The following is a 14,260-nucleotide window of genomic DNA, read 5'->3' on the forward strand; positions in this document are numbered from 1 at the left end:
TCCTAGCCTATAGACCTGGTGGCAAGTTAGGCCTATTGGGTCCTACAAGTATGAATTTCAAGCCAAACCCAAGAACCACAGCTACTGACTTGCAGAGTTGGCATTATATTACTTAATCTACTTTTTTAGAAATTATCTAATAGATTTTTGTTATAATAGAAAGCTAATAACGTGTGATCCAAAAGAAACAACAGAGTTAAAAACCTCTCACCTGACTTAAACTGGAAGGTTGAATATCAATAAGTCTTGGTGAGAGAAGGCCAGCCGCAAGACATCGATTGTAACTATCGGGAATGACTTCATTGAGAGATGGTCCTGATTTCTTTAAAAAAGTCAAAGTCTATAATAGATTGATTAATATCAGTCACTATTCAATTCAAATAATCAAATTTAAGAATAACTAATAAACTCATCACCCTACTTTACACTTAACATTCTGAATAAAACTAAAAGGCAATGAATGAAAATTGTGGAAGACTACATTTCTGTACTTCTTGCAGGGAAAAGTGCTTATAGGTTCTTGAGGTAACCAATGCTTGCTAGTTACAAATAATAGTACTGATAAGGGTATTTTAAGTTGTTTATATGTAAGGTAACCCTATTACCTTCTATAAAGCTGACAGACTTGGTAACAGATCTTAACAAACTTAATACACAAAAGAAAAATCTTGCAGTTTATTCCTCTTGGTCTAATGTGAAAGAGATCTGATATGAAGTATAAATATGGCATTCAGCCACATCTAGCTGATTATCATTTAAAGGGTCTGCCACTTTGTGTTTTCCTGGAAAAGTATTTTCAACATACAGTCATAACCCACTCTGGGCCAGTCACTGTGCCACTGTGCTAGGTATCTTCTTTGCATTACTTCATTTACCCATAAGCTTTCTGAGAAGGAAGAGAATTAAGAGGATGGATAAAAAGGGATGCAGTAAAGCACTGCCTTACTTTTGGCTGGGGTTCAGGAGCTAACATCCATATAAAGCCGCTAAAAACATCCCAATACCTTAGAACCTAGAAGGTTGCCGTCAGTAACTGATGCTACTAGCTGCTAATCTCATAAACCTAGCAGAAGCTACCTTTTAAGACGAAACAATAGTTTATGTAAAGTTTAAATCCATGATCTGACTTCAGTTCAAGAAGAAATACTCTGTCCAAATTGTCATTTGTTACCTACCTCCTTCTGAAAACCACTACAAGTTATATGAACAACTCCTGAGTTTAACAAACAAGTGGCATCTAAAAAAAAAAAAAGATTAAAAAAAAGTCCACTTACATGTTATATTTGGGATGGTATTAATACAATAAAATTTATCCTAATAACAGATTCTTAGGCAAGGTATGGAATTACTACATACAATAAATTTTTAAGTAATTTGTCCACGTATTTCTATCCTAACAAGATACCAAACCTTATCACAAGTGCACTTAATATGAAATAGTTAATACCTTTTCTAGCAAATTCAAAATAGTGATAATCTCTCTATAAAACATATAAACACTAAACTTCTTGTGTGCATATATCAAGTTAACTTCCTAACTTATCCATATATTAACTAATAACAATGAGAAATGAACAATACACTATACACACATATACACACAACACAAATACAAACACATACTCTTGCATGTTATTTTTCTCAAAAGGTAATGTTAAAGAAATACATACCAAAGTTGTAAGTACTTGGGTTAAAAAACTGCTCAGGAGGTGGATATGAAGGAGGAACTCCTCGACTTAAACTTCTCTCATGTACTAATATATCCAAGATGTAATGTGAAGAAGTCCTACTTACAACAGAATCCAGTGACCACAATGCAAAATAAGAGCAATTATGTAGATATTCTCCTGATCTAAAAGAAAATTTTACACAATTATTAAGTCAATGAACTGCTACACATAAAATTCCTATATATGTATATATAAATAAATACATACATATATACATAGAGAGAGAGAGAAAAATCATACCTTAACGAATCTGGCATTTGTGCATGATACCAACGATTTATGTCAAAAAGCCCCAAATATATAGAAGGCTTTCCCTGTCCATATATATTCACCTGCCAAGTAAAGACTGAAACACTGGTGTCAGGAGACAAAGCTAAAAGAAAAGAAGATAATCTTTAAAAATAGAATAAATAATCTCAAAATAAATGCCCCAAATAAAATTAGAGCAAGACTTTCTCATAAATTAAGAGGTTTAATTCATATTTGATTTGATTTGTCAAGACACATTTCTATCATTTATTCTATAAGAAGAGATTCATTCACTTGTATGTTGACTGTTTTTCTATTTCAAGAAGACCTTATTAAAAAGTACTCATTGGCAACTTTGAGGTATTGTAGGTAGAAAAGTAGAAAACGATTTGAATGAAAATTCTCCCATGAATATGTCACTGCTACCAGACAATATCAATACTTAAAATGGATGCCTTTAGGCTTTAGGGCTTAATTCTTTAGAAGAATTCTAGTTGAGAAGGATTGATCCAGCTATATGGTAACGGGTGGGGTGGGGGGACATAAGTACCTGGATGGTGGCTGGCCTAGAAGGATAGGAACAAAGTTAAGAGATCAATAGAAGGAAAGAGGAAAGTAAAAATCTGAGGCACAACTAACAGGCAATAGAAAAAAGAAGATGTGAGTGGGGAATAAGAGACAGGGTTTGATAAGTTCTGTTTTGACATGTTTAGTTGGATGTGAAGAATGGATCACAAATATAGATGCGGGGACTAGGACAGAGGCCATCTCTGGAATGAATGAGCTAACCATGAGAATGAATCCCAATAAGAACAAACAAAATCAGGGCCCCAATGAACATTCCCAGAACTAAATAAAACTATCCCATTATCACATTCAATCCTCACAACCGACCCTTTGCAGAAGGTATAAATGTATTATTCCACTCACAGGTAAGGAAACAAGAGGCTCAGTCACAAATGTTAAATAATTTATGAAAGGTTACAACTAGTGACAGAGCTGGGACTTGAATCCATGTTGGTTGGATTCTAAGATCTATGCAATTTTCACTATGCCAGAATGTTTACCAGGAAGAAGGAATGACACTAAAGGAGACAAAAAATTCAAGGCAACCAAAGCATGTTTGCCGTATACGTCTCAAAAAATACAGAGGTAAACATTATTCAGAGACTATTCATACTAGTTACAACTAGAGACCTTTTTTTGTATGTCTGTCTGTTTTGAGAGCTGGATCAAAATACAAGGGTTTCTCATTTTCTCATTCAATTCTTGAGTTCTACACATGGCAATCTGGAGAGCAAGACATACCTCATATCTCATACAGACCTGAATATATTCCACAATTAGTATTCCAATGAACTACAGAAAACAATACCTGTCATATATCTTAAATCAAGATGAATCTTAAATCAAGTATTCACATGGTATATAATAAGAGTACTTTTAACCAACCTTCATTCATGCCTTCCTCCCTGTCACCATGAGATCGAAATTTCTCTACAGTTTGGCATCCCAACAGTTTGGTATTACCAGTCTGGCCCCTCAAAGGAAACATGCCACCTGTGAGGTCCAGTGTATATCTTTCTTCACAGTACTCTAACCCCTGAAATAGAAAATGTACAGCAATCTATATCCTAATAGGATTCTAGGAAAAAGTCATTCTAAAATTAAATGTTCTCCAAAAGAGTTTTCTTACAATACAAAGAAAACAAAAAAGTTAAAAGACTGAAAAGAACAAATTATTGAAAAGGGTTCTAAAATTTTATATAGCATAAAACACAAATAAAAGACTAAATTTAGTCTCCCAAAAATAATTACCAAGAAATCTTCTAAAGCTGTTACTGAACACGGGAACCTTCATGCACTACTGGTTGCGGGGGTAAACTGGACCTAAGCATTAAAATTATATATACGTATACTCTAGACCAGCAAACCTACTTCTGTGTTTTCACTGAAGTTCTTGCTCTAAAACAGTAGTCCTTAAATTTTTGTTCGCTGATCCCTGTGACAATCTGACAAGAGCTATGAATTTTTCCCCAGAAAAATGCATACAGTTGCCCCTTGCTGTCCATGAGGGACTGGTTCCAGGACCCTCTTCGGATACCAAAATCTGTGGATGCTCAAGTCCCTCATATAAAATGGAGTAATATTTGCATATAACCTACGCACATCCTCCCGTATACTTTAAATCATTTCTAGATTACTTATAATACCTAATACAATGTGAATGCTACGTAAATAGTTGCTGTGGCACGGAAAACTCAAGTTTTGCTTTTTGGAACCCTCTGGAATCCCCCCCCCCCCCGCATATTTTTGATCCGAGATTGGTTGAATCCACAGATGTGGAACTGGAGGATTGGGGGGGCGGGGGGAGGGACGACGCGGACACTGTGATCATGAAGATGCCACACGTAATTCAGGGGCTTCACAAATTCCCTAAAACCCAAACACACACCCTCAAATACTAGGTTAAGAAAGCCTGTTCTAGAGAAGTTAAATGTGATGGCTAACCAAATATGGCTATTAGCAGGACCCCACTATTTCCTCAAGAATTCAGCCAGAAAAATAGTCATATAAAACGTAGATGCATTTACCCTCTTTCACAATTGCAAGCGACAAGACTATAAAGTCACCCCATGGCTTACTGCTTGTTATCTTAGAGCAAGAAAGTGGGGTTATTTTTCCTGGCTACCAATCAGGCCACAAGTTTGTCTTGTCTAATCCCCTCATTTTAGAGGAAAGTGACACCTGAAGATTTTAAGATTGCTACCTTGGTAAAATACCAGTCTCCTGATCCCTAATCTAATACTTTTTACATTATATTACGAATACAGTATTAACTTGAATAGAAGAATAACATTTCAATATCTCAGTATCTTAAAACAAAGACTTAAAACAGGCAAACAATGAACAAAATGGTACTCTGAACCCATACTACCATTACCATTTACCTCATATAAAATTTGTCCTGATGCCAAACACTTTCTGTCACCAAAGGCCAGCTGAAGCAGATGCAAACTCAAAACATCCCCTTCACTGAAAGAAACAGAAATTAGCTAAGGAGAAATACTGAATATCGTATTAATGCATTAAGCACCTTTTAGTGTCCAAATAAATTTAATCTGCATACAATATTGAGTGCATGTGACAAAACCGAGGTCACTGTAAAGAATTTAGTTTTACTTGGCTGTTTTCACAAAATGTAGTCCTTTGAAATAATAACTGATTTAATTATTTATTGATTCTAATTAACTAAAGCTTACGTTGCTTGCATATTTTAGGTGACATCTTATGTGCCTGAGACTATAACTCTTTACCTAATATTCCTTCTCCCTTTCTTCAATAGGTGTGCTTTACTTAGGCAATACTGGAAGAAAAAATAAATGGGATACAAAAATTGTTCAGATAAACGTCCCTTCTCATTCACCACATGGAGCCATCACAAGGCACATTACTCAAGCTGCTGCCAGCCCACATTACACTCAGATGGATGGAAATAGAAATTTCACTTAATGAGGAATATCCCAATAGCTGTCTCTATATTTTTATTTCTATTTTCCTCCAGGATTGACAAAGTGACAAATCAATTCTTCCTTCACTGACTTACTCACTAAAGTGTAAGACAAAACCTCAAAGTGAAGACATCTAACACAAAAACCCAAGCTGACCACAATTCATGTACGGACTTGGGAAGAGAAAGTATTAGGAACAGTTATCAAATCATGTCATTTATGCCACAGACTTAACTGTTTCATTGATCATCAAAGAAAGTACTAAACACCAATGAAAAATAAGAGAAAATCAATACTTACACTGTCCTAGCATTGCAAATGAACAAGCTTAACTGGTTTGAAATTAAATTGAAAGGAAAGATTTCTCACAAGCTATAGCTGGAATAAAATTAAAGCTTATGAAAGACGGAAAAATTAACTGAATTAACCCTAGGAATATACTGCAAAAGGCAAGTAGAGGGACTAGAGAACACAGTACAGATACATACACAACAAAGAGAAAAAAGGAATGAGATTATAAAAGAGAAAAAATGCTCTCATGAGAGAACATAGAAGGCCATAAAAATTGCCTAAGGAATAAGAAATTGCCTACTCATGTGTATTGGCTTACTCTCTGAAATAACACCTGAACAGGTCAAGTAAGCACAATTTCTTCTTACTGATATCTCAGCATTACTCAAACATGCAGAAATAATCATTTCCCTTTTAAAGTCATTTCAACTACCACTTTCTAATTCACTGAATTTGTCACTTTCACTAAAAAGAGACAACACAGTACAAAGCTCTGCAAAAGAAATTAACTGCTACTCCATTCCTGACAAATATTTAAAACCACATGTATCACACTTACCTATCTTGTGTAGACTGAACAGCCCACAAGTAACAGCAATTACGAGGATCATTCTCAGGTTCTTGAAAAGTGACAGCATATACAGGAACTCTTCCACCTTCCAACTGTGTGTAGTATCTGTAACAGGCACAAAAATCAGTACACTTCATACTTTTAAGTTATAATTTCATGAAAAGGAAGAAGATGCCTCATGTAAGAATCTGGGTTAGAGCAACTGCTGTTCATACAATCGTCTTATCTTCAAAAATACACAGGGTACAAGACATCAAGACAATGAGCATGGCACCCCATCTCCCAGGTAGAACTGGGAAGGGTTAAAATTACTAAAGCACATGCATATACACATGCGTGAACTAGTCCTTCCAGGCGTGTAAACGTATTCCACGATGTACTGTTCCCCAATAACAGGTACTCTAGAAAGAGATGAAATACTGCCACAACACTCTATTTCAGCTGCTTGGGTTTAGAGTCAATTTCCCCATTATGACAACAGAATGAGTTAGAATCTGAAGAGTTCTCACAAACCCTTTGGAAAATCATGATCAGTGAAGGATGATAGTGCTAAAGAAAAAGCCAGGTTCTCCAGGCACTCCTTTGGGAGCTATGCAAAAACAAGAGCTGATAAAAAGGTATCAACAAAGAGAGTTGAGATGGACTTCCCATAGGGAGCTACTAGGCAATAGCATTGCCACTTCATCACTGGCACTTTGCAGAAAAATTTGACTTTGAGGAGGTGCAAGGACCGTTAATGTTTACTTAAGGGGCTAGTAACACTCTAATATCATCAAAGAACCCAACAGTAAAAAATGGGTATAGATGAGAATCTTTATTTTCTACTTCTCTCTTTTTCCTTCACTTCAAACTTGGCAAATATTTATAACCAAACACAGCCAAGTAGGTACCAATTTGTTGGTGAGACGAACTGAGCAGAAAGTTTGGAAGGGTGAGTATTTTGTTGACTCATTTGCAAGACAAATTACTCAAGAAAATATTCCAATATTACTTGGAAGAAAAAAGAAGAAATAAATATTAAATTGACAACTTAAGAGACAAATAGGTATCTACTTAACTCTTAACAGAGATTAGACTTAAAACCTATAGTGCCTTACCTCCCTCAATAAAGAGTCAATTCCTCAGCAATTTTAACAACATAAAGATTAATAGAAAAGTATCAGTATAATTATACTTGGGGGAAGTTTTTGACAGCATAAAAAATTTTTAACACAGTATTTTGTAACTTTTTAAAAAAGCTTTTGTTTTTCTGTGAACTGAGAACTACTACTATTAAACTACCTTACACATATGGTTATGTAGAAAAGTACTTCTGAAGGAATTCATACTATACAAATATGTAGTTTATCTTGATATAGTCATAGTTACTAGCAAATTGAACACCACAATGACTGCAATGCCTTTATTTCCCCCGGCCGAGCCACACTGCTTGCAGGACCTTAGTTCCCCGACCAGGGACTGAATCCGGGCTACAGCAGTGAAAGCACAGAGTGCTAATCACTGGACCACCAGGAAATTCCCTAAAATGCCTTTTAAATATACTGAATCAACCGAAATTCATGTGCTAGGTCACTCCTTTATTATACAAAGTTATAATTTAATGCAATGGAAAATTACATAGTCATTCAATCATTATCCTACCTTTTCCTGTTTATGTTAATTTTTTATGTTAATTTTTAAATATTAGTAATTGAGAACAAGTTACATTCACAAAGAAATTACCAATAATCACATAATCGAAGAGAAAAAGTTGTACTTACTCTCTTTTCATGCTTTTCATATTCCAAAGTGCTAGATACCCATCAGAAAAACCAACAGCAAGCTGATTTGTCCGGTTTATGTAACTAAGGGTTGAAACAGCTGTTCCTGATGGGCTTACTAATTGAAAACACAGATGGCGTCCCTCTTGCATCACATTTTCTCTGATGTGTGGTACTTCAGCTGGGATACCAGTTATAACTTCAAGGTCTAAAAAATAAATAAGACAAGTAAGATTAACGAACTATAAACATCATAAAAGCAAGTGTGTCGCCCATTATTCAAGCAGCAACTGAAAACTACTGGGGTCAATTAAAATAAGATTAGTGATAACAAAGCATACTGAACTATAAAATAACCGCCTTTATTTTAAATGCTATAATTTTCGAAATATATTTAATTGTATAATTTCTTAAAAATCTCATAGCACACATCAAATATTATCTAAAGTAGACTCTTTATTTTAAAAGAATTAAACAATTTCCTTAACAATCATAAATAAAGCTGATGGTTTCTTTATTCAAATTTACAACTAACAACCTAAATATTCCCCTTGGAGAATGGCTGGTTCCAAGTCAGAAGCAGAAAATATATATGATGAGCCTGGCACATCCTGTGCCAGAAATCTAGGAAGCTATCAAAATCTGAGGGGATGTGTCAGACTACATGAAGGTGCCTTCGTTAGCAAAAACAGAACATTTTTGAGCATGAGAAGAAAATAATGAAAATGAATAAAACACATTAAGTACAATATATAAAACCCCATGGGTTCCTGCCCTCCTTACTTACAAGAGACCTTAATGAATTGAAACACTGAAAGTAGCTGAGTACCAGCTTCTTACTCTGAAAATTAGTACTTAAAGAAATAGTAATATACGCATTTATTCTCCCTTTTCTGTACAAACTGTATTTCAAGGTGAACAAATGGCCCTAGTTAATCAGAAAATTATTCTTTAGATTAACAGAACTTTAAAATCATCTTTTTTTGCACCCTAATGACACAAGAGACCTAGGCAACAATCTCAGTGGATGAAACAAAGTATGGTTTTTCATTCAACCTTGGCTCCACTGACATCTTGGGTCAGATAATTCTTTGCTGTGGGGGCTGTCTTGTGCTTTATAGGATGTTCACAGCATCCTTGGCTTCTATCTACCAGACGCCAAGTAGCATCATCTCCCCCCAGTATTAATGGCCAAAAATGTCTCCAGATACGACCAAAAATCTAGAGGGCAAAAAATCACCCGAGAACCACTGGTACAAAGGTTGATGGATCATGCTGTCGTCATCTGAACCCACTGATCACTGAACATGAAACAAGACACCATGTGCCTCCTGCTGTGATACATCATGAAATATCCAGCACTTCTGAAGTATACTTGTCAAGTGTTAAATCAATCTAATCAGAGCTAACTTAACAATTGCAGAAAATACAAAATGTAAATGACATCACATGAAGACACACAGATAATACCAAAATGTGGGGCATTTTACCAGATAACTAACATCTTCAGCAAGTCAGTGGCACTAAAAATAAATAAATGAATAAGGAGAGGATAGAGGTAGGACGGCTCTCAATTAATAGACATGAGACGCAAACTGTCAAATGTGAGTCCAGATTTAATGTCGTTAACAGTGGTAAACCACATCATGATTATGTAGTAAAATAACTGTTATTTGCTTTAGATTAGTACAGAGTAAAAAAGAGAGAAGGGTGACTTCCCTGGTGGTCCAGTGGTTAAGACTCCGTGCTCCCAATGCAGGGGGCAAGGGTTCAATCCCTGGTCTGGGAACTAAGATCCCGCATGCCATACGGTGCAGCCAAAAATAAAAATAAAAAAAAAGAGAGAGAGAAGGGGGAAAAGGGAAATAAAAGAGAACAGATGCACATACGGGTAAATTCTGAAAACTGACTTGAATTTAGGTAACAGGTTTGTGGGAATTTTTATACTGGTCTATCTACTTGAAGATGTTTGAAATGTTTAAATAAAAAAAAATTCAGGCCCATTCATTGATATAACTGTTGTGCAAGAGCAGATTCCCTCAATGCTGTTATGAAGGGGGAAAAAATCCTATCACATTGTACTTGAATGATTACCCTCCTAATCCATTCTGCTTCTGATTTTTTCCCCCAGAAAACAGCAAGTGATTACATTTTGCCAAAATAACTAGTTAATAAATGGAATACTGTAAACTTATTCAAGAGAATAAAGTAGACTCTATATGCACTGATATGGGAAGATGTATAAGAAAAACTGTTAAGTTTGAAAAAGTTGCAAAATAGTATTTATAATATGTTTATCATGTTAGGAACTTCATTTTCTACGTTGTGTGTGTTTCAGTGAAGTCTAAATAGCTGTAATTATAAATTACTTCTGTAAACAAAAAATTAATTTTGCATTAAACCCCAAAACTCAACTTTTTGTATGCTATAAAATTCAATGGCTTCCTAATTCTCAGAATTGAGAAACTGATTCTGATCTTTGATTACAATCCAGAGTTTCATTATAAAATTACCCTTGTGTTGAATTTAACTACTAACTATTGACTCCTGAAATAAAGCATGTTTCACCTCTACTATTTTGATCTGAAGAGTTTTAATTATGAATACAGGTATTTTAATTAGCCTTAGACCTATAGCGATATCATCTACAAAACACTCTGGAACAAAACTCCATCAAGACTAATTCCTTCATCAATTTTCTACAAAGAGCAGTTAAATCATTTCTAATATTCTACAAATTCATTTTTAGTTACTGTTATTTATACTAATCAACTCTTTTCATTTCAACTTTACCCGGGATTTTATTAAGATCAATCAGATCTTAATACATATCAAATTTCCAGGTATAGTTTCCATCACTATGAGAATTTTTTTTTCCTTAAGTGCATGTGTGGCCATTATTTCTACCAAATCAAACTTTTTCATGTCATATTTTGCAGATTTAAATTTTGATCAGATAATCTGGTTCTTCAGTTAATTTCTGGTCAAACATAATTTTTACCACTTGCAGTTTTAATCGGTTTTATTACATACCAACAGTTCTTATTAGTTATACTCATTATAAATTGGGACAAAATACTGATTATTTGTATCCATTTCTTAGCTGATCCATAAATAAACAGATCTGCACTAATATTACAGGACTATTTTTTTTAAAGATTTATTATTTATTTATTTATTATATTATTTATCTTTGGCTGTGTCGGGTCTTAGTTGCGGCATGCGGGATCTTCATTGAGGCACACGGGCTTCCCTCTAGTTGTGTGTGCAAGTTTTCTCTTCTCTAGTTGTGGCGCACAGGCTCCAGGGCACGTGGGCTCTGTAGTTTGCAGCACACAGGCTCTCTAGTTGAGGCGCCTGAGCTCAGTTGTTACAGGGTATGGGCTTAGTTGACCCGCAGCACGTGGGATCTTAGTTTCCTGACCAGGGATCAAACCCGAGTCCCCTGCTTTGTAAGACAGATTCCCTACCACTGAACCACCAGAAGTCCCAAGAGGACTATTTTAAAAATCAAGAAGGTCCTCAAGGAATAGTCCTTTCGTGAAACTTTATTGGTAATACACACATTTTTAGAAGTTTTTAGGTTAGCTCTCCTCCCTACATAAACCAATCAAGTAAGAGTCTCATAAATCACAAAAATAACAAAACAAAAAACACTTGAGGAGTAGATTTATAAATATATGCATTAGTATTAAAGGGGGAAAATTATCTCTCTTCACATAAGTAGCGTTAGTTCTATTTTAGGATGTTATTTTGTGAGGGAAGACTTTTAAATTACTGTTATTTATTGCTTTATTTCTGTCTTGGGCTTACTGTAGGAACAAGATTTTATACCTTTCAGCTCTTCTTCTGGCATTTACTTAATAACTTGAATATATTATTCAAGTGTATATCTGGAAACATACCCCTATCTCTTTCAAGACCTAGTCTATAAACACTTCATCAATAAAGTAGAATAACTCATGCAAAAAAATCTCCATAGTGCCCAAAACAATAGGAGCAAACATTTTTTTAAAAAAGATACATAAAGAAGTTCCTATATAACATTTTTTGACTATTAAAAAAAAAATCAATCCATTCCATCAGAATACTCAGGTGCTTAATTTCTGGTTTCAAGCAAAGAATGACTAATTAATTACCTGATGCCTCTACTTCATTCTGATTGCATGACACGTCATCCAAACACAGGTCAATAAGAAGGATCTGTCCAACATCAGTTACCACAGCTGCCACACCAAAAAGCCATCGCAGGCTTGGGTGTAAATGCTGAGTACTTGCGCTGGCTCCCCCATGATTAATTATAGGTTCAATAGCTGTTACCTAGAAGGCAGAATATATCATTTGCTTTTCTTATACAAAGTGAGAAAACACAACAGATTTTGAGGTTAAAGCAGGTATTAGTTATACAGATGTTAACATTTTCCAATACAGAATCATAAATCTGCATTTGATACTTGCAAATCTGAATAACATAATGAAATGTTCAGATATAACAAGAATTACATGGTGCAGATGGAATAATAACTGATGTTTATCAAGACTTTACTATATTCCAGGCATTATGCTAATCAATTCACAATAACCCTTTGATATCAGACTATATATAATTATCTCTGTTTAAAGACGAAACACCCTGAGGCTTAGAATAGCTGAGTTATTCAAGTCACACAGTCATTAAGTATAAAACTGAAACCTAGATTTTTCTCACTTTAAAACTCTTAACCAGCTACTGTATAAGTATATAGCCTCTTCTCTAAGGAAGACTAAAAATAAATCATTCCAGATAAATTTACTGTTTACACTTTTTTAAAAAGGTCCTTTTTATGCCCTAAAGCCTGAAGAGGTCTAACCTTCTTTAAAAGGGCTACATTATAATGGACTTCACACAAAGCTTTGGCAGTAACTGGATCACTGACATTTAACAAGGACTGAAATTACTTAAAGAAAATCATACTGTAGCTACATTATGGAGTTGTATTTTTCCTCATCATCTCATGAGTCAAATTTTAAATGTCTGTACCTAATAGTCTGTATTTTAGTTTACACTTAGCTTTCCTTCTGTTTCTTATTAATTCACAAAAATTAATTAGGTATGATATTTGATAATTAAGTATTTGATGATTTCTACTATAATACTGATGAATACCCTAGAAAGAAAAGAGGAAATTTGCTATCAATGGTTTACGTGTTAATGTAAGGTTAAAGTTTGTTTCAGGTTGTAATTTATTATTACAGACAAAACCCTGGCTTTCTCAATATTTCATTAGTACACAAAACATTCCTTAGTGTTTCTAATTCTGAAAGCTGTCATTTCATGGATTGTCTTCCTTTTCTAAATTATGTAATAATGTCTATAAATACTAAAGCATGTTCTCTTTAATTCCTTCAGTGAAGGGTAAGGGATCTGTTTGCATTCCTCATATAAATACTATACATGAAGTTATCGACAATGCTACCTTAATTAATTTTAAAGTGAGGCAGTTAAAAACAAATTTAAGAGGGGATACTGTGCCCTAGTCAAAAAAGAGCTAGTTGACTGAACTCCTTTTGAAGGTATCTATCACTCCTCTCCCAATCTTTTCCTTCCCCTATATTCCATGTGATATCAACCATTCATCCAATTAAGCAACCAATAATTTATCTAATTCTTATTCCTTCTCAATTACTCTTATCCAAATGATCAACAAGTCCTGTCCATGTTACCTCTGGAATCTACTTTGAATATGTCCCATCTTCTCCATTTCTAATGCCACTTCCTCGGTTCAGTCCATTATCCTTATTTACCTGAACTACCCCAACCAAATAGCTTTTTACACTACAATTCCACTTTAAATTTAAAATGATTTCACCACAGACTTTAAGAGGAGGCCCCTAACTGCAATTAAGGCCATTCACAATCTCAATCCTCACCATTTCTGGCACTCACTTCCTCCTTCCCTTTTCTCCCGCCACTCTAAATAACATTAGTTTTCCAAATGTTCCATACTCTTGTGACTTCTGGCACTTTGGTCTCTTTGCCTAAAATGTCCAACCTTTTTGAACAGAAATCATCCAGGTGTTCTCCACGTTTCAAGTGCTAAAATTATCAAAGCACTTATTATATTTATGCTATCATCCTATAATCTGTCTTCTCCCACTAGACTACAA

General features: G+C 34.8%; 1 protein-coding gene across 1 annotated transcript in view; it reads right to left on the reverse strand.

Annotated features, from left to right (window-relative positions):
• AHCTF1 (AT-hook containing transcription factor 1) overlaps positions 1-14,260 on the reverse strand; it is a 69,769-nt gene that overhangs the window by 50,234 nt on the left and 5,275 nt on the right. Inside the window, exons 4-12 of the mRNA XM_065873226.1 lie at positions 12,253-12,433; positions 8,114-8,321; positions 6,342-6,458; positions 4,931-5,015; positions 3,432-3,582; positions 1,971-2,103; positions 1,671-1,852; positions 1,176-1,237; positions 212-340 (exon numbers count right to left, since the gene is read on the reverse strand). Of these exons, the coding sequence (XP_065729298.1) occupies positions 212-340; positions 1,176-1,237; positions 1,671-1,852; positions 1,971-2,103; positions 3,432-3,582; positions 4,931-5,015; positions 6,342-6,458; positions 8,114-8,321; positions 12,253-12,433 (1,248 nt within the window). The remainder of the gene's footprint in view (positions 1-211; positions 341-1,175; positions 1,238-1,670; positions 1,853-1,970; positions 2,104-3,431; positions 3,583-4,930; positions 5,016-6,341; positions 6,459-8,113; positions 8,322-12,252; positions 12,434-14,260) is intronic.

The sequence above is a fragment of the Phocoena phocoena genome, chromosome 1, assembly GCF_963924675.1.
Source record: "Phocoena phocoena chromosome 1, mPhoPho1.1, whole genome shotgun sequence".
Lineage (NCBI taxonomy): Eukaryota > Metazoa > Chordata > Mammalia > Artiodactyla > Phocoenidae > Phocoena > Phocoena phocoena.